General features: G+C 37.9%; 1 protein-coding gene across 1 annotated transcript; it reads right to left on the bottom strand.

Annotated features, from left to right (window-relative positions):
- Positions 1-232: 232 nt before the first annotated feature.
- On the bottom strand, positions 233-26193 carry LOC142540812 (brefeldin A-inhibited guanine nucleotide-exchange protein 1-like). The gene is given in 13 exon segments (XM_075647218.1): positions 233-1002; positions 1511-2193; positions 2554-2902; positions 7850-8171; positions 8272-8477; positions 8479-8775; positions 9036-9309; positions 9588-9877; positions 21381-21803; positions 22104-22434; positions 23591-23908; positions 25033-25898; positions 25900-26193. Coding segments are annotated over 13 exon segments (5112 nt in total). The 5' UTR covers positions 26044-26193; the 3' UTR covers positions 233-393.

Genomic DNA, 26193 nt, shown 5'->3' with positions numbered 1-26193 from the left:
CGCGACACGGTTATCAATATCGTATTTTGAACTTTAAATTGTTTAAATTATATAGTATCTAATTGGAGTTCTTGTAAAAAGACAAACGAGAATGTTCATCTAAGTTAGCACCTGATTCCGGGAATATTTTCATACGAGTAACAATTATAAATCTCGTGCCGGAGAGATATTACAGAAAAAATCAAAGCCTTTTAAACTGCAAGCAAAACTTATGATCATGAATACTACTACGTCCATGAAAAGCTAAGGTTCCATAAAGTTATTTTGTCGACGCGGTAAAACACAAATTGCTCCTACGCTTTGAATTACAAAATTGGATGTTCTGCTACAAATGGCCGGAGTTTGTAACAGTAAACACAAAATGGTCGACAAAAATAAATAACACAAAAAATATCAAGATTGCATTAGTAAAGGGCCTATACATGATTGAAATATGTTGCTAAGAACAAGCTGCACTTCCTGTGAGTTGTGCTCGCTTCGCACAAGATCTGCTAGTAATGGGAATAACTGTGAAACATAAATTCTAAAAGAATCTCTTTCCATGCTACACAAAATACGCATTACTAACAGGACTAAAGGAGTACGTGCTGCCAACTCCTCCTTCTTGGCCGAGCCTAATGGAAGAAAACTGTGACGCACAGGCTGGCTGACAGCATTATTGCCAGATCCAAAGCCAGCACAATTTAGGTATATTTTCAACACTTGCTCACATACAGACACAAGTTCTGCTTCTAAATTTCTCTCCTCGCACAACGATGAATTATTCATGAGTAAATCATTCAGGAAGTTTATGTAGTTCTGATAAGACTCGTTTTCAAAATGAACCAATGGTGGATCTGAGATCTCTAGGGCATAGCATGCCTTTTCTAACTTAAGCAGTAAACTTGTTTCGATGTTTAATTCATGGGAATGAGATGCAATGGATGAGTAAGTTTCAAGAAGGATGGTGACAGAACCCACAGACAAAGTTTGCCAATGCATCTTGTAAAGATCAGTAACAACCTAAGAGCAAGGAGAAAAAAGATCAAAGTTAAATTTTGAAGAAGCAAACTGAAACCATTATCTCGCAGTATCACTTGTACACAAAAAAAACACAAACATTTAAATTACTGACTTATATACAAATGGAAAAAACAACCTTAATAATATGTCAAGAATGAATACAAGTTTTTCCATATAATTTGGACTCTTCATTGTTTCATATAAAAATGTATTCACTACACCAATTTGCTTAAAATATTCTTCCAGGGATTGAGCAAGTAAACATGCTACGAAACAGATAAATTATGTTCTATAATAAGAACGATGAATTGGATGAACTTTAAGGAAATCTAAAAAGAGAGATGATCCATCAAAGCCACACCAATAATATAGTCGTAACACGGAATTTTCTCAATCAGTTTGCAGACAAAAACATGCCATCCAGTCATGTTGTGCGCAGAAGTAAATAATTAGAAATCAATCAAGCGTGAGCAGTTGAGCACAAGCAAGGGAAGGGGATACGGCACACCTGTATAATGAGGAGCTGCATGGTAATATGGCTTTTCATCCTTGAAACAACATATGCTGCAGTTTGCAGGTTGTCATCCACAGGGTCATCATTTACTGCTCCATTGCCAGAAGCCAATTCCATGTCGCTCTTTGGTTGGTCAACATCAGGCACATCAACACTGTCCATGGTTTTCAAAAGCTTAAGCAATCCAGGGTAACTGGAAGCAGCAGCCTCTTTTAGACAAAGAAAAATATCTCTCCATTCTTTTTCAAAAAGGTTGCTTCTCAAATCAGCAACCAAACGCATCAAAGCAGCTACTCCAGCGCTTGAAGTACCTTGACCTGGACTTCTAATGAATCCTACCAGTATCGTAACAACTCCAAGCAGTTGAGACCTAACTGAATCAAAGAAATGGACAAAAAGATCACTCAAACATTGTGCTGCTATTGCAGAAGTCTCAGAGTCCCATGCACTTCCATCACTGTGTCTGAATCTAGCACTTGGTGAACTGCAATCATCCTTCTGATTCACTTTACTATCATCAAATGTGGAATGGAAAACTGGAAATATCATGGAGTTGAAAATATTAGACCAGAATGGCTGAGAAAAAAGATGGCCATGATCCTTCAAAATATTAAACAGAACTTCCAAAGCACTTTTTCTAATGGCTGATCTAGGATCAGATGTCAATCTTGATAGGCCTGAAACAAGCACAACACAAAGTCACAAACTAGAGAGATATTTGCTCCAAAAAAAACTATAGAGATATTACAACAAGGTTAATGAACGAGAAACAAACTAACATATTTTCTATATTCATATTTAAATGGAAAGGCTACCAAAAAATTAAGAAGTTATGGAGGGTAAAACTGTCGCAATCTCTGCCAAAATGCAAAAAATTCTGAAATAAGATAAATGATCAATCAGAGAGAGAGTGGGGGGGATGGGGTGGGGGAGAGTTTATCAGTGGATGATAATTTACACACAATCCACCTATTTGGTATAATTTGTTGCTACTGCCACTATCTCAACAGCTATGTAGTTCAACAGACATCATATACCTGATAGCAAAGGAACCCAGAAATGTATGTGTTCATCTTTGGAGGCTTGAACGTCCAAAACATTGTCCTCCAAAGGAGTGATTTCATCCCCCTTAATTTTTTTGTTACAAGCAAGTTCACCATCCGCAAGTCTAACAGCACAGTACCGTAGAAAAGCAATTGCATTGAGGCTAATGTCGCTGTTGAATCTACTACTTGTGAAAGTGATTAAGCACTTAACACAATCAGTAAAAGTCGTAGTTTCTGTCTCGGTAATGTGGGAAAAGTATTCTCGTACTATTTTCTCCATGGTCTCAAAGGCCAGCAAGACTATGCTCTTTCTTTCATCAGCTGCTGCGGCTGTGAACACCTGCAGATTTAACATTCTGATGATGATGCAGATAAGGAAAGGGTGGGTCAGCTCAGAAGCTTCACAAGCACTTCCATAAACTTGGTCTCCAAAGACAGGCCTGATCTTAAAGTATATTGTCTACATATCCTATCACAATAAGTTTTCAGAATGCAGCTATACAGTAATCATCCTATTATATTTGAGTGGAAAGGTCACTTAAAAAATTCATGAACCATGAAGAAGAATAGTATTATAATTTATAATTTTCATATCATGGGAAAGCAGCCAAAGAGAGAGAAGTGTTGTACCGTTATGAAAAGATTTCTTAATTAGTCTACAGAAGATTAAAAAAAAATGACTGCACAAGTGTTAAGTGAAAATTTATTGACTCCTTTTAGGCTACTACCTCTATCCCAGCCTTGCTGATCCTACGATATCAGGTGATTCAGAAGCTGGGAGCATAGTGGAGTCAAGGTAAATCAAAGCTGCATTTGCAATAAAGCAAATATGAAATGGCATAAAGCCTGGAAATCCTCAAGAAAGTGGTTGGAAAGTTGGGATTTCACTTATAATTTTAAGAAAAATAATGATAGATTACAACCAGAAATTTATCAGTAAAGCAAATGATATGTTAGTTTACATTTCAGTGGTATCTCTTCCTATACAAAAAGGAAGGAGGTGGCCTATTTTTTTTTTTTTATAAGAAACATAATTTATTAATAATGGAATAAGAAGGTTACAAAGTGGACTAGTGGTCCACTCTCGTCACGAAAAAACAATATCAAATTGTCTCAGTGATACACATATTCCCAATTTCTCATTAAATCTAAAACTGAAACGTTCTTAAAATCATGATGATTGCCAATCCACAATGCAATATTGATCTTTATTTTTTCCCAGCAACTCTCCGTAGTTTCTTCGATGTCTTCAAAAATTCTTCTGTTTCTTTCAAGCCATGTTGTCCAACATATGCACTGAACAACCACATTCCAAAAAATTCTTCCCCTTGATCCAGTTTGCTGTCCCAAATCCGTACATAATAAATCATTTGTTGACTTCGGCATCACCCACACCAAACTAAGTTCTTGCAAAGCTCTAGACCACAGTGAGAATGTGAATGGACAGTGAATGAGCATATGATCCTGAGTCTCTGCTTCATTTCTACAAAGGACACACCAATTTGGGCACAATGCAATTGTTGGCCATCTTTTTTGAATCATCTCCGAGGTAGGTAGCTTACCCAACGACGCAATCCAAGAAAATAGTTGTATCTTTTTTGGGACTGGAGTTTTCCAAATAACACTGAAGACAGTAGAAAGTGAAAAGCGATTAAGTGGAAAGAAAGAATCGTAGAAAGATCTTACTGAGAAAATATCCGAAGGGTCCCCTTGCCACTGAAGAAAATCATCTACCCCTTCTACCAATCTCACTGAATCTAGAACCCCTAATAACTCGGACAGCTGAGCAATCTCCTCATCTCTGACATCCCTTCTAAAATGAAAATCCCAAGAAAGAGTAAACGTGACACTATCAAAACGAGCAAAATATGAAATAGGCAGATTATGAAGTGATGAAAGCTGAAACAAAGCTGGAAATAGGTCTTTAAAAGAAGAATCCCCCCACCATCTATCCTCCCAAAACCTAACCTTGTTACCTCCTCTCACCTTAATTACAACCCTCTGTTTAAAAGTTGGGTAAACTCGGGAAATAAACTTCCAAGGACACCTGAACGTGACGTTTAATGCCAACCCTGCATCCCACCTGTTTTCTTGTAGCCCATATTTGCTTACTATTATTCTCTTCCACAGTGTCCCATCTTCCACAAAAAATCTCCACCACCACTTTCCCATCAATGCCTTGTTTCTCAACATTATATTCCCAACACCCATTCCTCCTTTATCCTTCGGTGTACACACCTTATCCCACGCAACCAAATGGCAATGAGCATCACCATCCACTCCGTCCCACGGAAAGTTTCTAGAAATCTTCTCCATTGACTCCGCTATACCTCTCGGGACCTTAAATAAGGACATATAATATATCGGAATAGAATTCAAAACCGATAAAATCAATGTCAGCCTACCGCCTCTAGACAGAAATGATTTCTTCCAGTTTGCTAACTTTTTCGAAACCTTAGCCACAACGGGAGCCCAAAAAGAAGTTTGCAGCGGATTGCCACCCAGAGGCATTCCCAAATACTTGATAGGCCAAGTCTCCCTACAACATCCCACTTGTTGTGCCAATAAATCAACCTCTTCTTGATCACGGTGTATACCCAGCAAAGCACTTTTTTCCCAATTGATTTTTAAGCCTGACATGTCACAGAACGATCGCACCACTTTGATCAGGAATCTGATATGATCTTCATTTTGCACAAAGAAAAGTGTGTCATCGGCAAATTGAATGTGTGATATCTCTATCCTGTCTCTACCAACTTCAATCCCCCTTATAAGATCTGTTTCCTTCGCTTTATCAATTAATCTCCCCAACACATCCACCACCAAATTGAACAAAAACGGGGATAATGGATCACCTTGTCTTAGCCCTTTGAAAGCTCTGAACTTACCTCTCGGTCTTCCATTGATCAAGATAGAAAATGAGACATTTGACACACAACCTTTCATCCAAGACCTCCATCTTCTTCCAAACCACTTTTTCATGAGAACAAAATCCATGAAATCCCAATCCACATTATCATATGCTTTTTCGAAATCCACCTTCAAGACCCATCCTCTTTTTTTCTTTATTCTCCCCTCTTCCACCAACTCATTCACTATAAGTCCGCAGTCTAAAATCTGTCTCCCTTCAATGAAAGCATTTTGAGATTCGGATATGGTGTCCGCTATCACAATCTTAAGCCTCGCCGTTAATACGTTTGCTATAATCTTATACAAACTCGTTGTAAGGCTTATTGGTCTGAAATCCTTAACGTTATTCGATTCCAATTTCTTTCGAATCAAGCAAATATATGTTTCATTAGTCGCTGCATTTATGATTCCTCGTTGAAAGAATTCCTCAAAACCTTCATCAAATCTTATTTGACTATATCCCAGCAATCTTGGAAAAAAGCCAACGTAAAGCCGTCTGCCCCCGGGCTCCTACATCCGTCGCACTGAAAAACAGCGTGCTTAATCTCATCTTCTGAAAATGGTTTTTCTAATTCTCTGCTCAACTCATCATCGATTGGACACCATTCGACCCCTTCAATACCCCAACACCTCGCATTTGATAAGCTGTACAAATCCCTATAAAACTGTAGAATAATAGAAACGATTTCATTCTCATCCCTCGTAATTGAACCATCATTTCTTTCCAATCTATCTATTATAGCTTTGTTGTTTCGTTGAGTTAAAATTGAGTGAAAAAATTTTGTGTTTTGATCCCCCTCTGTAATCCATTTGGTTTTGCTTTTCTGATTATTGATCTGATTCTATCGACATATCAAATTTTCCAGCAGCAATTTTGTTTCTTTTCTTTCATTCAAAACTTCTTGCGATCCCCAACCCTCACTCTCTAACTTGTCCAATCTGCTGATTTTGTTTATTAATTCTGCTGTTTCCATTTCCACCTTCCCAAACACATCCTCATTCCATCTTTTTATTTCACTCTTAAAAGCTTTTAGTTTCATCATAAATCTATATCCCTCCCATCCTTGAAAACCCACATTGTTCCACGCCGCTTGCGTCAAATTTTTGAAACTTGAATGCTTCAACCACACATTCTCGAATCTGAATGGAGTCGGACCCCACTTAATTTTAACCAAATCAAAGACCACTGGATAATGATCCGAGGTAATACGTGGCAAGATTGATTGCCTATAACAAGGATAAATTTCAGACCACCCCACCGTGAACAAGAATATGTCCAATCTGCAGCAAATGGGCGATTCCCTAAAATTCGACCACGTGAACTTTCCGTTGAGTAGGGGTGGAACGATCAACTCCAGTTCTTGAATCAATGAATCAAAACAGAACATGCTTGTTGTATGTGAATGACTATTAATTTTCTCTGTAATTGATCTGACTACATTGAAATCTCCTCCCAAGCACCATCTATCTCCACATAAAACCCGCAATCCAGCCAACTCATCCCAGAAATAAGATCTTAATCTAGGTTGACAAGGACCGTATACCGCTATAAACCACCAATCGATGTTAGTGTCCTTCTGAATATGAATTGAAACCGAGAATTCCCCAATCAAATTATCCTTAACCGAAATGATCATTGGATCCCACATAATCAGAATTCCCCCTGACCGGCCAATTGCAGGTAAAATGAGCCACTCCACAAACCTCGATTTCCATAAACTTGCAATAAATCTTCGATCCACCACCTCTCTTTTTAATTCCTGCATTACTATTAAATCTGGTTTTTCTTTTACAAGAACAGCACGTATCAATCCCCTACGTGAAGCTGAATAACTCCCCCTAATATTCCATGAAACATAGAACCACATGCTGGGGAACGAAGAAGCCAACTATCAAACCATTTAGATCTCTTTTTCCTAAGTGAAAGTAATAATGGATTTTTCTTGGTTCTGAGTTTGTTTTTGATGGAAGCTAGGTCAATTACAGGGTAAATTTTGTATGACATCAAATCACAGTTGAGCTGTCATCATGATTATTGGTAGTAATTGCTTCAAAAATTCAAAGGGATTAAGACTTTGTTGGTTTACAACAATTTTGCAAGAGGAAGATATGGCACTGTTTAAGTTTAAGTTAAGTTAGTTATTATTTTACAAAAAAGAATATACTTAAGGTACATTTAGTAATTACTACTAATCAACTTCTTTTATAAATAATAGCTGAGTTGCCAATATGATGACAGACATGCTAGATACTACTAGAATATAAACTGGTGGACTACCTATATTCAGAGGCTATATCTGAAGAAAAATTGGAGAAAATTAAATTACTCGACCCTCTATCTTGTTAAGACATAAAAAGGCAAAACTGTAAAATTTACCATGAAAACACTCTTCCATCCAGATTTTACATTACTGACACGGCTTAGCACCATTTGCGAGACACACCGAACTACAAGCTCTCTGATTTCTGCAGAGCTGCTTTTCTGCATCACAACCACGAAAGGGCTCAAAAATTCATTTTGGAAATTATAGTTTGCCAGTTCTTCTCGTTCTAGGAATTTCGTTGCAAGTTGCCGCAGTGAGTCCATGACAAAAATTGCAACAGAGAGGTTTTCTGACAGACCAACTGCCACAAAAAATTCTGAAAGGACGCTCCATATTCGCGACCACACAAGTCTGATACGATTCATGTTGTAATGCCTGCAAAACAAACATCGAGTGGTTGTATTTATCATACTATACATCCCTGGAACATTTGTAAGAAAGCAAGGAACTGCTTAAATTTAGGAATGAATCTTACGCAACTTCCACAATTTTTGTGAGGCTAAACACACGAGGGTCAGTTGGAGACTGCAATTCTGACATAGAGACTTTGCAAAGAACCTTTACAAAAGCCACTATTGCCTCGCTGTTCAACCTTTGGCTATGAGCAAAGATGTGGTTTAACTCAAAACTTCCAATTTGATCGAGCAAATGTAAGTTTGATATGAAGTTATTGATCTGCTCCTGGGGTTACAAGACCAGGAGAATTCGCTCCGACAGAGGTACTGTCATAGGAGCACCCTCGAACAACTGCCATCACCGCCGGATTCTGCAGTGTTCCTTTTTTCTTCAAAGATGGGTAGCTGGTAGATCTTAATGATATATCTTCAGTATCAGAATAGGTTGTATTAAGAGAAGACAGGTCATATGGTGCTCCATCCCCCAAGAGCTGCAGATGCTCAAACCGGGATAAGCACGTTAAAATATGTTCCCATGCCTCCTGAAGGTAGTTTCCATCTTCAATAGCAATTGAAATTATGGCCTGACAAAACAACAGAGAGTTTCAAAAATCAGTATTACACCTAGGTAAACCCCATCATTTCCAAGAAAAAATAACGATTTAATTCCACCTGGTAAGCAACAGTAATAATTGATAATTATTCATCATGGAAACTAAAAAGCAACCGCAGTTGATAATTCACGGTGGTGTGCTGCTTGGGTAGCAGAGGTGGTGTATGCATGTGTTTTGGTGAGTTAAAAGCACATTAAGAAAGACAGAAGAGAAAGTGAAATGATATATACCTTGACAGCATCAACATTTTTTTGCTTCATATCTGCAGCACAATGGAGATAAGTAAACTTAGCCACAGTGGTGACAAAAGCATCTCTCTGAGTCTGCATACCCATAACAGCAGTGACATGCACAGCATGTCGGAATCCCTGCAAGCACTGAGAGGTAGCTTCCTTGTCATCGATCTGGTCCAGAGTTACACTAAACGCAGCTAGCATTGGGCCCCAGCAAACTTCAACCATGAACCTCAAAATCATGGGGTCAGCTACAGCATAATACACAGCCCTGATGTGTAAATGAGAAGAGTACTTAGGAATTGTGAACTGTGATCGCCATTCCAATAAATCAAAGGAGAAAACATCTATCAATACATATCGATCATTATACTTCAAGAAAGGATATACAAACATCTTTCTGCTTCAGGTAGCCTATTTCCACCAACAACATTACGATTTACAAGTAGCATTTTCTTAATTTCCACGTAGAAGGCACTAGTACAAAGAAAGAAATTAAACACAGCAAATACATGGTAAACTAACAAAACTCTGGAAGCATAAGCTTACTCTGATTTTAAAGAATTTGCTTTAAACTGCTCTTGGATGTGCCTTATTTGATATCCATTGGCACCTAATGGTTTTTCTTCTGTCTGCTTCCAAACCAGATTAAGTATACCATCAAAACCCAACATTTTATTCAGGCTGTTTTCCTGTTTGCTTTGGGGGGCAGAAGAAATAGCATTCATTCTAATCTCATTTTTGACAATCTGATCGTAGAGGGCACCCAAATAATCTTCAGCTAGATCCTTGCCATTATCAATCCCCCGGTTATTCCGGATGAAATCAGCCTTGGTCATCTAAATAGTTGAAAATAATCAAGGATCAGTAACTTCATTTTCATGAATAACGCCTGCGCCAAGGCAAATATTTGGATCTATTTTTGCTTATTCAAGGCAAAATACAGAAAATCATTATTCAAAAAAAAAAAATCAGTAACTAGCCCTATAAATGGCATAACTTAAGTAGATAATGTCTTGGAGGAGAAAGAAAAACATAGTTCTATTCCAGATCACTGTGAATATAAAAAAAAATAGTCAAAGATGTTTGCTAATATCATGAGTACTGGAAATAATCCTAGTAAATTATCCATAGGGAAGGAATACCGTAAGAAGTTCCTCAAACTTCGGAGGTTAGTTGGACCATAGGAGAAACGAACATCGCTTGTATTAAGCATGAGAAAGACAGGATTAGCAAGACAAATCTGAAAACTAACGACGAAAAAAGGTAACATAAGATAAAGGCATACACAAGTTAACTATAATATGAACCTGGCCGGCCAGGATGATATGAATGTGATCGGACGTGGCGTGCAAATGATTGGAAGGAGATTTAAGAAGCGTCGTTGTTTCGGACCTTCAAGCTTTATGGTGATTAATGATGAAGAATCAAGCATATTCAAGCAATTGAAGGAGTTCAAACAAGAATATAATGAAGGAGTGCCGAGCAACCAAGCATGCGAGTGCAAAATGGCCCGAGAGGACAGCAGCTGGCGCGCCCACGCGGGACAACAGGCACAGCAGCGCGCACAAGGCAGCCGCGCGCGCTCCGCTGGTCTAACACAGAACACAGCGCGCACCCGCGCGAGAAATGGCGCACCTTCGCGCCGCAATGCGGATTTTGTGTAGGGAAACCCTAGAATACGATTTTTTTGCAAATTTTTTATATATATCCATTGTAAAACACTACGAACACAATTATCTTGAGTTTATTAAAAGCTTTTGGTGAGTTCTCTCTCAAAACTTTACAAAGCTTTGCTTTGTTCAACAAAAATCAAACTTATCAAATATTTCATCTTTGTGCCGTTTGTCAATTGTTTTCGCACGGATTGTCAAAGACGAGTTCTTTGAAGGTTTGACTGAAATTTGATTGTTTCATATCGTGAATATTTGTTGTTAAGTTTTCATCGCTTAGAGGTGAATATCACAAATCGTTGCTTGGTTCAAAAGATCGGGACAACCCAACTTTCTCTGTTTCATCGAATCGAGGGCATAACTCTGTTTTTGAACGTGTTTGCTTTTCGTGATTAAAGAATCGCACCACAGGACGCGCTAAATTTTCGGAGGAGATTCAAACAGCTATCGTACAAGCTTGATGATAATTAAAAGGTGAAGAATCAAGCACATTCAAACGATTGAAGGAGTTCAATGGAGCGTTTCATAAAGACTGTCGAGCAACTAAATATTCGAATGCAAAATGACCCCGAAAGGTAGCCAGGACGCACCCCAATAGCCAGAAGCACGCGCCCCAGCGCGCCAGGCCGAGGACAACGCGCCCCAGCGGATAAAACCCCTGCCCCAGCGCCCCTCTGTGCGAGAACAACGCGCTCCAGCAGGACGGAAATCTCCGCCCCAGCGCGCTGCAGTGTAGAATGCTACATAGAAACCCTAACTTACGATTTTTGTTGTATTTTTTATATAAACACCTTGTAAAAACATTATTGATGAAAAATTGAAGATTATCACATGAATTTGTGAGTTTTTCTCTCAACAAGAAAGTTTCGGCATTGTGCACGCTTTTGTGTTTTTATCAAATCAAACTTATCAAAGTTTAATATTTTGTGGCGTTTGTCGATTGTTCTTCACTCGGATTGTCAAAGACAAGGTCTTTTGAGCTCGATTGTTTATTTGTGTTATTTGTTACTAAACCGCGTGAGTTAGGGACGAATACACGTTATTTGTTTTCAAATATCAAAGATAGAGGTTAAAGAAATCATGTTGTTCATAGAATCGAGGGAGCGACTAGGTCTAGTTCGTGTTTGCTTTTCTTGAATAACCGGATTCGCATCATAAGGTCCAACTTATAATGCATAGATTGCAGTTTACTACGAAGATGGAAAAGAACATAATCAAGAAATTACAAAGTCCACGTAATGAACCATAGGTAATTACGAATCCTGTTTAATTAAGTTCGGCTTTAGCAAATTGGTACGCAGCATATCAAGAACTGCCATCCAGCAACGGGTACAGCAATTCAATCCTTCTAGAAAGTCAGAGTAGCATGAAATCCAATGCAAACAAGATTGTTGAACTAGGCAAATATCTATGAAGGTCAATATCTATGGTTTTTTTGAACATTTTCAATATGAGTTGCATGTGACTGAGAAGTTTGTTTTTCATATCAAGGTAAACAACTTTAAATCATCACATATTTCAACACCTTATCTTAAGGTGATTAGCACCAGATGTCATTATTATCAATCAATTTATGACTTTCATAACTTTATTGTGGACTTCCCACAATGGTGTTGGATATTATTTTCTATTAGTTCATCTTCTGATACATATTTATTCATAAGACAACATTCGATCTCATGAGCCATCAAGACCATTCGGCCGATGCATAGTGCTTAACCCTATCAAAACTTGATCATTTCATGATTATATTGACCAATACCTTTTTTTTTTAGATTACACGTCACAACTATGAAATTTTTTAAAAAAATTATCTTAAGCTGGCCCATATGTGGCGTGCATTCAAAGAAAAATGTTTTTTTCTTTTGCACAAAAAAAAACAGTTGGTTCCAAATGATAAATGGTTCAAGTTAAGGTTCTAAATTGACCACCAACACCACCAGTGAATCGATTTTAAAGTCGATCACAATTGCAACTCATAATTACGAACCACCCATGATTTGAAAAATTCACAAGGTCTGAAGAAAAAACATGGGTACAATGAAGAACAATCTGACTCTTTTCACGAAGTGGTCTTCAGTGTTGACTGTCTATGTTGATGACATAATATTGACGTGAGATTATATAGAGGAAACGAGAAGAACAAAGGAAAACTTAGCCAAAGAGTTTATGATTAAAGATTTGGGACATCTGAAGTACTTTCTTGGTATCAAAGTGATGAGGTTTAAGAAGGGGATCATGGTGTCACAACGAAAGTATGTTTTGGACCTTTTAGTGGAAACTGGAATCAGTGGATGCAAGCCGTCATACACTCCAACATAGGTCAACGACAAGCTAGGACGCATGAATAATTTCATCCAAGTAGACAAAAGAAGATATCAAAGATTGGTTGGAAAACTGATTTATTATCATACACTCGACCAGCATTAGCTTTGTCGTGAGCTTGATAAACCAATTCATGCATGCACCATACAAAAAACCCCTTGAAGCGGTATATCGGGTTTTTAGATAGTTTAAGGGAAAACCACGCAAAGGACTCTTTACAAGAAAAATGAGTCGAGAGAAAGTGAAATGCATATTGATGCTAGACATGATTTGATAACGCTACCTCGCAACCAACCTCGCCGGCCCTTGTTGGCCGTCACCGACCCTCTCTCTCCTTACTGTCTTTCTTCGCTTTAAGCTTAGCCATAGCCCTTAGCTTTGTTCCTCTTTTGCAGTAAACCCTAGCCGTCACCAGCCTCGTCAATCCTTTCATAGCCTCATCGGCCCTCGCCGCCTGGCACTGACAGCCTCTCTCCTAGCGGCTCTTCTTTTTTTTAACCCTAGTCCAGTCCTTAGCTTCGTTCCTTTTTAGCAGCAAATCCTAGCCGTCCCTGCGTTTTTCCATTTCTGGAATAGTCTGTGTCGTCCTTACCTCGCTTTCCAGAGCTGTCATTTCCATCATCCGTTCTAACCTAGCCAAGTCCGATCCTTCGTAATCCAACTGATTCCGTTGTCAGTTGTTGCGTTCTTTAGCTTTTTTGTTTCCTTGCTACGATCTCAGCCCCTCACCATACCCTAGTTCCGTGTTTTTGCTCGTTGTCTTTTCCCTTGTCAGCCGTAATAGTTTATTTTTAGAGATGTTACATTTGGGTTCTTCGAAGCAGCCTGTGAAGAAATATTTGAATAGGGATTTCAGTCAATCATGGAAGGTGTATCGCGACCCATATTTTGCTCAGTTGGAGGAAGAATTTAAGATTGAACAAAAGTTGTTTCTAATCAGAATGGGTGTTCGAGGGGACTTCAATGTGTCTGACGGAGAGAAATAGGAATGCGAGTTATTTGTTAGAAATAGATTTCGGCAGTGCCCATTGGATGTGTTCAAAATTATGGGACTGCGTTAACAATCCCATATCATGCTCAGCTTTTAACCGCCAGCAATGCAGTGCTTTCTATTCAAAGGTTTTTCATGTTCAGCTTTTAACCGCCATCAATGCAGTGCTTTCTATTCAAAGGTTTTTCAATAGCAGAGGCAACTATCTGGAAGGGATTAAATTCATTCAGCTATGCGGGGGTGGAAGTGTTTGGCAAATCATTAGTCCAAACTTTTGGGTGGGAAGAAAGAAATTCCAGCACATCCTCGTATCGGTCATCGAATTATTCATTCATTTCGGAATGTTGATCATGTTCGAGCAAGCCATGTTCTGTTAATATTGAAGATAACGACAACATTAATATATGTATGGCTAAGGATTGGAGTGAAGCACTTGTGAACTAAGGAGAAGATCAACATCTCATGGGATATGATTCGGATTGTTCTTGGTAAGGTAATAAAGCAGCGAATTGAAATTTTTCCGTTTCAAGCTAATAAGGTGGTAGGTGGCCAAACAATGAAGAGGATACTAATTTTAATTTGAAGTTGAGGAGATGTTTTTTCTAAAAGAGTGTTACTTTGTCATTTGAAAGATGGAGTCGGGATATAAATAGGTAGGAGGTAGTGTACGAGTGTTGTAATAGTTGGGTTAGGATTTTCGGAATTCCTTGAAACATGTGGTCGACAGATATGTTGAAGATTATCGGGGATTAGTGTGGGGTCTGTTGGAAATTAGCCAAGACACTGTTATGCTCAAGGATATGTCGGCAGCTAAAATCAAAGTGATAGGGCCTGAAAGTGGTTTTATTAATAGCTTGTTGCAGGTTCAATCGCAAAACTGGATAATCAAAAGACAAAAGCGAAATGATTGAGGAAATGTGCTCATAACACAAAAAAATTCATTCGCTATTGAATCAACGTAGAAGCAGGTCTACCATCACTAAATTGGAGTGGGTTGATGAGTCAGTAACATTAGATGATGAGCATATTGAGTCTCTCCTAGTATATTTTTTTCGAAAGTTATATGGCAAGTCTGATGGAGGGGGTTGGGATATAGAAGGAGTGGAATGGAGCAATATCGATAGTGAGTCTGGATCAGAATTGGAGAGACTTTTTACATAGGAAGAGATTAAGAGAGCGGTGTTCGAGAGTGATGGTTCAAAGGCTTCAGGCCTAGACGGTTTTGAGGGGGTTGTTATCGATGGTATCAGCAATAAAACATATATATATTTGATTCCTAAAAAACAAGATTCGGTTAAGATAAGAGATTTTCGGCCTATCAATTTGACAAGAAGTTTGTATGAGATTACTGTTAATGTCTTGTCTTTAAGAATGAAAAAATTTATACCCATCACAATAGCATAAACTCAAAGCGCTTTTGTCGAAGGTAAACAAATTCTAGATTGTTGAACGAGTTGGTGGAGAAGTGGAGAACTGAAAAAAAGAGTTGGGTCTTTAAAGTCCATTTCGAGAAGGCTAATGACAACGTGGATTGGAGGTTTTTGGATTTTGTCTTAATCAATAAGGGGTTTGGTGAGAGATGGAGAAGTTGGATTAAGGGTGGGTGTCTCGAATGTGTCTTTCTCGATACTTATTAATGGAAGGCCTAGAGGTAAATTTAAGGGTGAGAAAGGTCTTCGGCAAGGTGACTTGTTTTCCCCATTTCTGTTTAATTTGGTAGTTGACGTGTTGGAAAGATTGATCGATAAGGCTAAGCCAATGAACCTTATCCAGGGTCTAGAAGTAGGAAAGAGAGATGGTAGAGATTTCTCACATTCAGTTTGCGGATGATATTTTGTTCTTAGTAAAGAATGTTAACGATTTGCGATTTTTGGTGGTAACTTTGAATTCATTTTGTCATATGTCGGGGCTTAAGATCAATTTGTAAAACAGTGCTTTGTTGGGCCTTAATTGTGACGAAGAAGTGGAATGGTTAGCAAGTGAGATTGGATGTGAGAGGGAAAATTGACCTATTAGATATTTGGGGGGTTCCATGGGGTGGAAATCCATTGCAAATTTCGTTTTGGGAACCTGTTTTGTCAAATAAGTGAGCGAGTTGGAGGAAAGTGTTCTGTTCTAGAAGGGATAGATTGACCTCGATCTCAGCAGTGTTGAATGCTTTACCAATGCGCTTCATGTCACTTTTAGAATCCCAGGGGGTACAACAAAAGTCATCGAGAAGATTATGAGAGATTTTTATGAAATGGAGCTGATGGGGATTTACATTATCACTTGGTTGTGTGGGAACATGTTTGTAAACCGAGGATAGAAGAGGCATGGGTATTGAAAACATTTGTATGAGAAATAGGGCATTTCTGGGGAAATGGTGTGGAAAATTTTTCACGAGAGAGAGTCGGTATGGAAAAAGGTTATAGTGAGCAAATACGGTTTACAGGATAATGGCTAAAATGTGGGCTTAGCACGAAATGTTACATTCAAAAGCCCATAAAAGTTTCTCTATAGAATATACTTGGGTTTTCATCAGTCGGTGAAGGCCGTGGTTAAAGGGGATAAAATTATCAGGTTTTGGGATGAGGTGGTATGAGGATTCTTCTTTTAAAGATCTTTATCCTTCGTTGTTTCAGATATTATCTTTTTTTTTTATAGAAAACTAATTTTATTATAATATTTAGAGGTTACACCATATGCGCAGATGAGTAATCCGCAACAACGTTACAAGAAGACTAACTTAAAGCACAACGCTATGACATCATTACACAATTCTCACAACCATACAAATTTCAAGTCCCTAACTAAATCTGAAATACATAAATGATTGTACTCTAGCAAATTTGTCGTCCAAGATGCGACTCTGAATTTAATTTTCTCCCAGACTTGATCAACAGACTCCGACACATCTTCAAATATTCTGCTATTCCTTTCCAACCATAGGGACCAAAATATGCAGTGGATTATCATATACCAGAAATTGCAGAATTTTTTCGCTATGGGACACCCGGAGTCCAACTTAAAAAGATCTTTAGCTTGCCTCGGAAAAGCCCATTGAAATCCCAGCTCTTTTAGAACTTTCATCCAAATACCTCTCGAAAATGAGCAATGCAGAAGTAGATGATCTTGATTCTCCTCATGTTTTCGACATAAGCAACACCACTGCGGGCTTAAAACGCAATCCTTCCACCGTCTTTGCACTGAGTCGCACGTAGGCAGCTTCCCAAGGCCACGATCCACGAGAGAATCTTAATTTTTGTGGGACTTGTACTTTCCAGATATTATTAAAAAAATGAATAATGGGAAATCGGAAGTAGGGAAAAAAGAGTTATAAAAAGATCTAACAGAGAACAACCCTGAAGGATCCCCCAACCAAACTCTAAAATCCTCAATACCTATCTGCAGTCTGACACTCTCCAAGACTCCTAAAAGAATAGTGAACTCACCTAACTCACCCTCGGTAATATCTCTTCTAAACCTCACATCCCAAATGATTGAAAAACTACCCCCACTATTGACGACATCTACGAAAGGACGGATAGGTTTGTTGGTTGAAATGCAAATACGAAACAAAGACGGAAATCTGATTTTAAACGAGACCCCTCCCTCCCAAACATCCTCCAAAAAACGAATGATATTTCAATGTTTTGGCACCACCCTAATAAGTTGATGAAAAGCCAGATAAGAGCACCCACATTGGTGCATTAATGAGTAATTATTAACACCAATTAATATTCATGCACCAATGTGGATATATAGATTATTAATCTTGACTGCCATGTCAGCATGAAAATTCATCGGTATTAATCTCATTAATTCACCTAACTTTTTTTAAAAAAAGGACAAAAAAGCCAAATGGCTCTTTTGACTATATATATATATATATATATATATATATATATATATATATATTTATTTATTTATTTATTCATTCTTTTTGTTTTGTTCTGGAAAATAAATCGCTCCAAAAACGCCAACTGTTTTTCATTTTTTTAATAATATTTTAATCAATATTGAAATTAAGTTATTTTTAAAATAATAATACTATTTATTTTCAATAATATTTATTGTAAATTTTTAAACAAAATTAGAAAGATATTTAATTAATATAAAATAAAAAAAATGAATAAGTGGATAGTGGGACCCATAAATAATGAAGGTTGATATTAAATGAATGTGAGTGTGTATTAATAATGAGAAATTGTTAATATAATGATTATGTGGCTAGCGGACCCCATACTTTTTGAAGAGATGGAAGATTAATAACATATATTAATGACTACGGATGCAGATGCCCTAAGACCGAGAGATAAACTTCCAAGGACTTCTGAATGTCGCCTTCTCCGCCAACCCCAAGTCCCACCAGTTTTCCTGTAGCCCATAGATGCTCTTAATAACTTTTTCCCACAACGACCCCCTTTCCACTGAACATCTCCGCCACCATTTTCCAAGAAGAGCCTTATTCCTGAGACATATTCCCCAATCCCAATCCTCCTTTTTCCTTTGGTTTACACACTTGCTTCCATTCGACCACATGACAGTGGTTCTCCCCGTCATCACCATCCCACAAAAAATCCCTCGTCAGTTTTTCCATTCTTCTAGCCACCCTAATTGAAAATGAACATGAAATAAGATGGCATCGCACAAAGCACGGCCTTTATCAAAGTAAGACGACCCCCCCCCTCGATAGGAACGAGTTTTTCCAACTTGCTAATTTCTTGGACATTTTCGAAAGCACATCTTCCCAGAATTCCATCTTTGTGGGATTACCTCCCAACGGTATCCCAAGATACTTAATAGGCCAATTCTCTTTTTTGCACCCAAAAGTTATTGCCATATCATCGACTTCCTCTTCCGAACAATTCAATCCCAGCACAACACTTTTACCCCAATTAATTTTCAACCATGAATTGGTGCCAAACAATTTGAGTATGTCCATTATTGCCAACACATCCTTGTGTGATTTTGCGAAGAACAGAGTATCATCCGCAAACTGTAAATGCGAAATTTCGATTTTATCTTTCCCAACTTCGACCCCCTTACTTCATTAACTGCCCTTGCCTTGTCCACCATCCTCCCCAACCCATCGACAACTAAATTGAATAGGAACAGTGATAATGGATCCCCTTGTCTTAATCCTCTCTCCCCTTTTATTTTCCCGCACGGTCTTCCATTAATAAAGATTGAGAAAGATACATTAGAAACACATCCTCTTATCCACCTCCACCATCTCTCACCGATCCTTTATTGCGTAACACAAAGTCTAAAAATCAGCCAGTCGACGTTGTCATATGCCTTTTCCAAGTCAATTTTGAGCACCCATCTTTTCTTTTTCTTTCGTCGATATTCTTGCACAATCTCATTCGCGAGAAGGCAGCAATCCAGTATTTGTCTTCCTTTAATAAAAGCACATTGGTTCACCGCAATGGTATTACTCAAGACTTTCTTCAATCTACTTATCAAGACCTTAGCCAATATCTTATACAAACTTGTAATCAAACTGATTGGTCTGAAGTCATTAATCTTTCGCACATCGTTTTTCTTTGGGATAAGACAGATGTAAGTTTTATTTGTAATTCCATTGACAATCCCATCTTCAAAAAATTCAGCAAACACCTTTAACAGATCCACTCTCACTGTATCCCGGTTATTTTGAAAGAAAGCCAATGTGAACCTATCCGGCTCTGGAGCTTTGGTGTGTGTTGTGTCGGCAAGAGGTGGAGACCCAGGACCATATTTTCATTCATTGTCCTATCACGAGACACCTTTGGTTCAGAGCTTTGCAGGAGTTGGGTCTGGTTTGGGCAGTTCCAAAGTCAATGAAGGAGTTTTTGTTGTTTAGTGTGCGGACCTCTTATCCATTTTTTGTAATTATAGTTTTATTATTTTATATACTATCGTTTCCTTTGAAAAAAATGCATATTGATGCTAATTAGGTAAATCACTTACTAATCGAAGATCAACCTCTGAATATTGCACTTTCTTATGGGTAAAATAATGACCAAGATAAGAAAGAAGTAAAACATCATTTCAAGAAGTTGAATTTAAGTCAAAGCTCAAGGAGTGTGAGAAGACTTCGACTTAAAAGAGTTGTGGATGAATTCAAGACACCAGTTCGATTTCTCGATGAAACCTTATTGATATAACAAGGTTGGTATCTGTATTGTTCATAATCTAGTTCTACATGAGAGGACCAAGCACATCAAAATTGATAAACATTTACTAAAGGAGAAGGTTGAAGAATGAATAATTTGTGCTCTTTTATTCCAATTGCTTCAAATTGCAGAACTTCGCCAATGGTCATTCAAGACAAGGTTTTGAGGATCAAATTAACAAATTGGGTACAATGGATATCTTTGCACCAACTTGAGAAGAAGTTTCAAAAAAATTATGTTTTAAATTTAATTAAATTAATATGTGATTGTTATTTGATTAGATATAGTATGGTACGATAGAATATTTTTACAGAATTGCAAATATTTGATCCTATGGGATTGTAACTATTTATTTGTAAGCTCTTGGAGAACAATTATACTAAAATCATTTTATTCTTTCTTACTTTTCGTTCAATACATTCTGCAATTTGTTTACATTATCTTACAAGTATGCTAATATACATTCACTTAACCATGAGAAAATATAATATACGCAAGCATGCCATTGCCTCAACGGAATAGCTTACTAGCAAAACGAAACGCTATGGCCCTGATATTAACCACTTTGCAGCTAAATGGAATGGTTAAGTGACAAGAGACCTAAAAAGGTCAATACAAAAAGTACCTAATTGTCTCTCCAGGCAACCTAAACACTCTTAAAAAGTATGAGAGACCTAAAACATATGGTATTGGGTATTGAAATCAGCTAGAGGATATGTTTGACCATTAGATGCATGTAAGAGAAAGTGAGAGGAAATAATACTAGTTAATATGAAAAACTTATGATACTTTAACTTTTGGTTTAAATTTGTTTACTTCCTAATCCCATCCAAAAGATTTAGAACTTAAAAAGTGGTCTCTTATTTTTCAAAAATGCATCACGTGCAAAACTTTGGAAATCAACATCATGTTTATTATTTGAATAAGAGTATCTTAAGTGATAATAAGACACAAACAAACCACAACTCATTCAGCCACATTTTTATTCAATGTATGGAAAGTTTAGCCCGTTTATCTACATCTATAAAGCTAATACCACTAGGGGAGGGTAAACACAAGATTCCAAGCTGAGAAAGCAGACTAATAAGAAACAAAGTAGTTAGCATCTCAAAAAAGAAAGATGGCATTAGTACCATAGAAACATGTCAAACAGATAGTAAATGTAGATTAAGAAAAAACATAGAACAAAGAGAAGTATTAGAAAACAAACCTTATCTTTTACCATGCTATTATGGGCATCGGTGTTGAGCATTATAACCGAGTATGCAAGGACATAAGCTGTATCTGCACTTGAAAACGCATCCAAATTGCATTTACAATAGCGTTCAGCAAACTTTTCCATGATGCGGTCGATTTTTTGTGCTTCTCCAGGCAACCTAAACCCTCTCAAAAAGTACCTAATTGCTTCACCAAAGCCCATTTTTTCAAAGTCGAAGGAATCTACGTATGCATGCATTACTTTCATAGGAAAATCCTCTCTTTCTCCAAAATAATCGCCAATCATACTTTCATTCAAGCTTGGTGTACTTTTAAGAAAAGAAGCTACTTCTTCGGAAGAGCTTCCAACCTTTTTGGCGCTTATTAAGAACTCAATTCCCTTCGAAGGTTTTCTGTTGAACAGTGCAACACCTTTCTGCATTTATTTCATTGACATTGGTCACTACAGTATACCAGATCATTTTAAAATTTTATGGACATTATACATCAGTTCCCCCAGATGACACACAATGGAAATTACCTAATTTGGAAAGTTACCAAATACGGTATTTAAAAAACAAAGTAGATTATTATTTAACTCATTATAAAACCATCTCCTCACGGTAATTCGTCGGTCATGAAAACAATTGATAAAGTAAATAAATTTTATGGATGTTACTTAATTTATTTAGTTCGCCATGAGATAATAATACCACAAAATATTACATAACCTGACCTGCATTTCTAATTTATAAGCTCTACGTTGCTCCAATGAGATTGCATCCGAAAATTCAGAGTTCGCTTGTGAGAGCAGCTCATAATCAGTAAAATTGGTGTCCTCGTTCAAATTAGAGGGTGATTCAGTTAAGTTCTCGTTGTCAGGCAACTTCGGTGGATTCACATCTCCAACTTTCAGCTGGTGGTCCATCCATGACCCCATTGATTTAATGATTCTAACCAAACACTTAACTGATTCATGACGAAATGTCATATCTTGGGCAGGAGACAAAGTGGTAGTTGAACCAGGTGGTGGACCTAGAGCAGTTTTCAGAAGTCCGTTGACGGTCCTGCAAATAGCTTAAGGAGTCAGTAGTTGAAGTATAAATTCAAGAATATAAGAAACTATTTAGAAAAAACAAGGAAAACATGAAGGACAGATAAAGAGTGAGAAGCCAGCAAAGAATGAAGTGGAAGAGAGAAGGATGAAAGAATAACTATTTGGCAAAGAATGAAGTGGGAGAGTAAGCTGCACAAAAGAATTATTATCTGTTGCATCCTTTTAAGTACAAGAAAAAAGAAGAGGGAAACTCACACGGAAAATAACTTAATGGTTTTCGTTACTTCACGTAGATAATTTTCTGCAATTCAAGTAGCAAATCTATATCATCCCGAATACCTATGAAATATGTAAAGGAACTATCCATGTTTAAGTTACATGTCTTGAGTTTGAAATTCACCATTCAATATCTAGTTTGTCTCGAGAGTCTCTTAAATTTCAAAGAGATGGAATCCAATAAGATTGTTCGAATCTAAGCATTGCAACATTTCTTTACCAACTTTGTTGTATGAAATTGTATGCCAAACTAGAACAACTTTTCGCATTCTTAATTATTCATTTCATAATCATCATCATGTTCACGGCGTCCTTCATAGCATTTTACAAGTTTAACATCCTCTGATCCTCACATAATTAATGACTTTAGAATGGCAAACTTGATCACTTGTCATATTTTAAATTTTGAAGGGGCCTGACTGATGACTCAATTCATGTCTTCTCTTTCCAAATATCAAGGATTTCACGGATGTGGGGAACTGCAGAGGCCAGTCAAAAGTCAAGATAATAAAGAGTAGTTTGATTCCCATGATACTCGGGTCAGAGCGTAAGCTAGTGATACTTTCGACTACTGGACTTTCGCCATCTAGGGTGCAGAGTTAAAATTGACAAACCCAAGAAGTTGGGGTTATTATTACAAGAGATCATAAATACTCAGAACTAACTCTGTTTGACGCTCTTTGCCTTTGATTATACAGCAATAAAGAAAAACTTGCATGCATTACTCAAACAAAAAATGTAGACCATCCAATCGGAGGCATTGCTTTTTCAAAAATAAAATGTAAAGCATTCAATCGTAAGTAGAACATGTGAGGTTTCTAACCAAATTGATAGCCTGATCATGATAATTATGTTTAAAAACACAAATACCAAAACCTAAACCTTAGTACCTTTCAAATATGTTTGGAGCCTCCACATCACAGTCATAATTGACAAAAATATCGATAATAAACTGTGAATCCTGAGACATCTTCTCGAGTAAACTCAGAACAGTCATCTTCTGTAAGAAACTCGGCTGAAGCACATTCTCCAGCACACGAAGGACTAGCATGGGAAAAAAAATTCCAATTTCTGATTTGAGGACAGATCTAAATTTGGATATTAAGTTTTGAAATATTGAACATAGAAGTTGAAAAATAGCCATAACAGATAGAGCACTGTTCTTTAACAATGATAAGCATAGATACTGCTTGACTGCATTAAGGAACCTGTAAACCAAAAAGTGCATTAGCTCATCAGAGGAAAAAACAGACCCCTCGTTTGTAGAAATGAATAGAGGGTTCATGGTCACAAAATTTGTTACCTAATCAGAGGAAAAAAAGAGATCTTATTTATAGAAACCAAAAGAGAGATAAAGAAAATCATCATGGTTACAGAGCAATATCTTGCCTTCCACTTCAATGACTTTTCTTCTGTGCCATGATCCTCTTTCAAATTCTTGTACATCATATATACCAATTACCGGGAATTTCATGATAATTCAAATACCAATATGTAGTTTACCACCATCCAGAATGATCCCAAGATCCAGTCAAGACAAAGTGAAAATATATAAACCCTTCGCTTAAATAACCAAGTCAAATGTGATGCACATAATGGCGTATAGATATCTTAGAGCTAAGGCATGAGGAAAACATATCCTTCATCAATGAGGTACCCTAAGTGATACTATGTTAGGATCAGATATTTGAAAATTTTCATCATACAGAACCACAATTAGCCTTGCCTTGTGTCGAGGGACAAGGCTACCTTGCTAAGCCTTGAACATAAACATAAACCTTGTGGTTATGACTATTCACCATAACTACGTCGAAATTATCTTCTAAGAAAACTAAAGGAGAAAATAAGATTCGCAACTTGATAGGTTGGATTCCGAAGAGAGAATTATTTGGTGAGAAAAAACATAAAACGAGGACATGGGCATCTTAGGTTCAATGAAATGCACGTAAACTGCATTGTTTTCGCCTAAACCCTACGAAGATGGAGTAAGACAACCATAGCATAGTTATGCAATCCTGTTTCACAAAAATTCCACATCGGGCACAGGTCATGGCTAGCTAATCATCCATCTCATCTGGTTTAAGCATCAATTCAGTCTTTATCCTTAAACATCCAGATATTATATCACCTTATCAGCATTGAACTAACTGTCAGGCTCTCTCCATTCATTCACATATGATCCTTGATCGCCATGGTATTGGTTACTCAAAGACATTCTACACAATTTAGTCTCCAACACAATACAGGATAAAGTTTGATTCCAAGTTTCGAAGATCAAGAACAAACACGAGCAATTTTTTAAAGAATTTTGTGAGAACAAGTTAGCACTTGCCTCTCATCGGTACGCCATATTAGACCTGCATTCCCCATTATGACGTTTAGAAGCTCCAAGGATAGAATTTTGCCCCTTAAAAGGATCTGATCATCAGGATACTCCTGTGACGAAAACTTCATGGATAACTTGCATAAATTCTTGTAAATCAAAAAACCATCCTCCCTAATTTTACTGTAGCCGCTCAAATCATCACCCTCATTGACAGATTCGTCAGCCTTCCCCTCTGGATGCTTGCCACCATTTTGAAGATCCAAGGACAAATTAGAATCAAAACTGTCCTTCGTTTCCACAATCTCGTTAATGAAGCTTTGAGCAAATTGTATTGAACTCCCTTCATTCAGATTCCTGTCAGCGAACTCTAACAATTCAGAGACAGACACATTCTTGAAATCGACAGTCATGGAATTTTCTTGCACCCTCGTGAAAACAATGATCATCATCTGCCCAAGAACCGACTTTGCACAGATCTGATTGGTGCCACTGTGGCCACCCAGGTAGATATTGAAGCAGGATCTGACGACCTCAACAAGGCAATCGCCTCGGATGTAGATACAGGGGGATCGAACAGCAGAGAGCAGGACCTTGAGCACACCAAGCTCAACGGGCTCGTCCCCAAGTACAGCGCATTTACAAATAGAGTCCACTAGGCGGAAAATGAGGGAGGAGTCGTCTTTGATTTCGCAGCAGCGGATGAGACCAAAAGAAAAAAGTCGGTAAGCACAATCAAGGGCGGGCTCGACAACCTTGGGGGAAGCCGATTCAATGGCCATGATAAGGGGTTGAAGAAGGAAATCAGCATCCGAAGGAGAAAGGCCGTAGAGGGGGGAGCAGGAGGTGGGATCGTGGGGATCATCGGCCAACGAATGGAAGCCTGTCGAGTGCAGATTTACAGGCAGAGACGAGGTGGGAGTGTTTCCTCCAGGCCACATTCTTGATTATCTTGTCCAGGGCAGGACCCAGCACCAACCCACAACGGGACGTCCCACCTAGGTTTTGGGGAGCTGACATTGATAAACTAACGCTGGATTACCTTTTCAAGATGGAAATTACATTAATTTTCATGGAGAAGTGCCGTCGGCATCGTTGTTCGTAGCTAAATTGTCCGGAGAAATATAAACCAGCATGGACCCTCTTCTCTTCTGATCTGATGAGAAGGAT

This window comes from Primulina tabacum, chromosome 1 (genome assembly GCF_025594145.1).
Source record: "Primulina tabacum isolate GXHZ01 chromosome 1, ASM2559414v2, whole genome shotgun sequence".
NCBI classification, from domain to species: Eukaryota; Viridiplantae; Streptophyta; class Magnoliopsida; order Lamiales; family Gesneriaceae; genus Primulina; species Primulina tabacum.
This window is presented reverse-complemented; position numbering and strand designations above follow the sequence as displayed.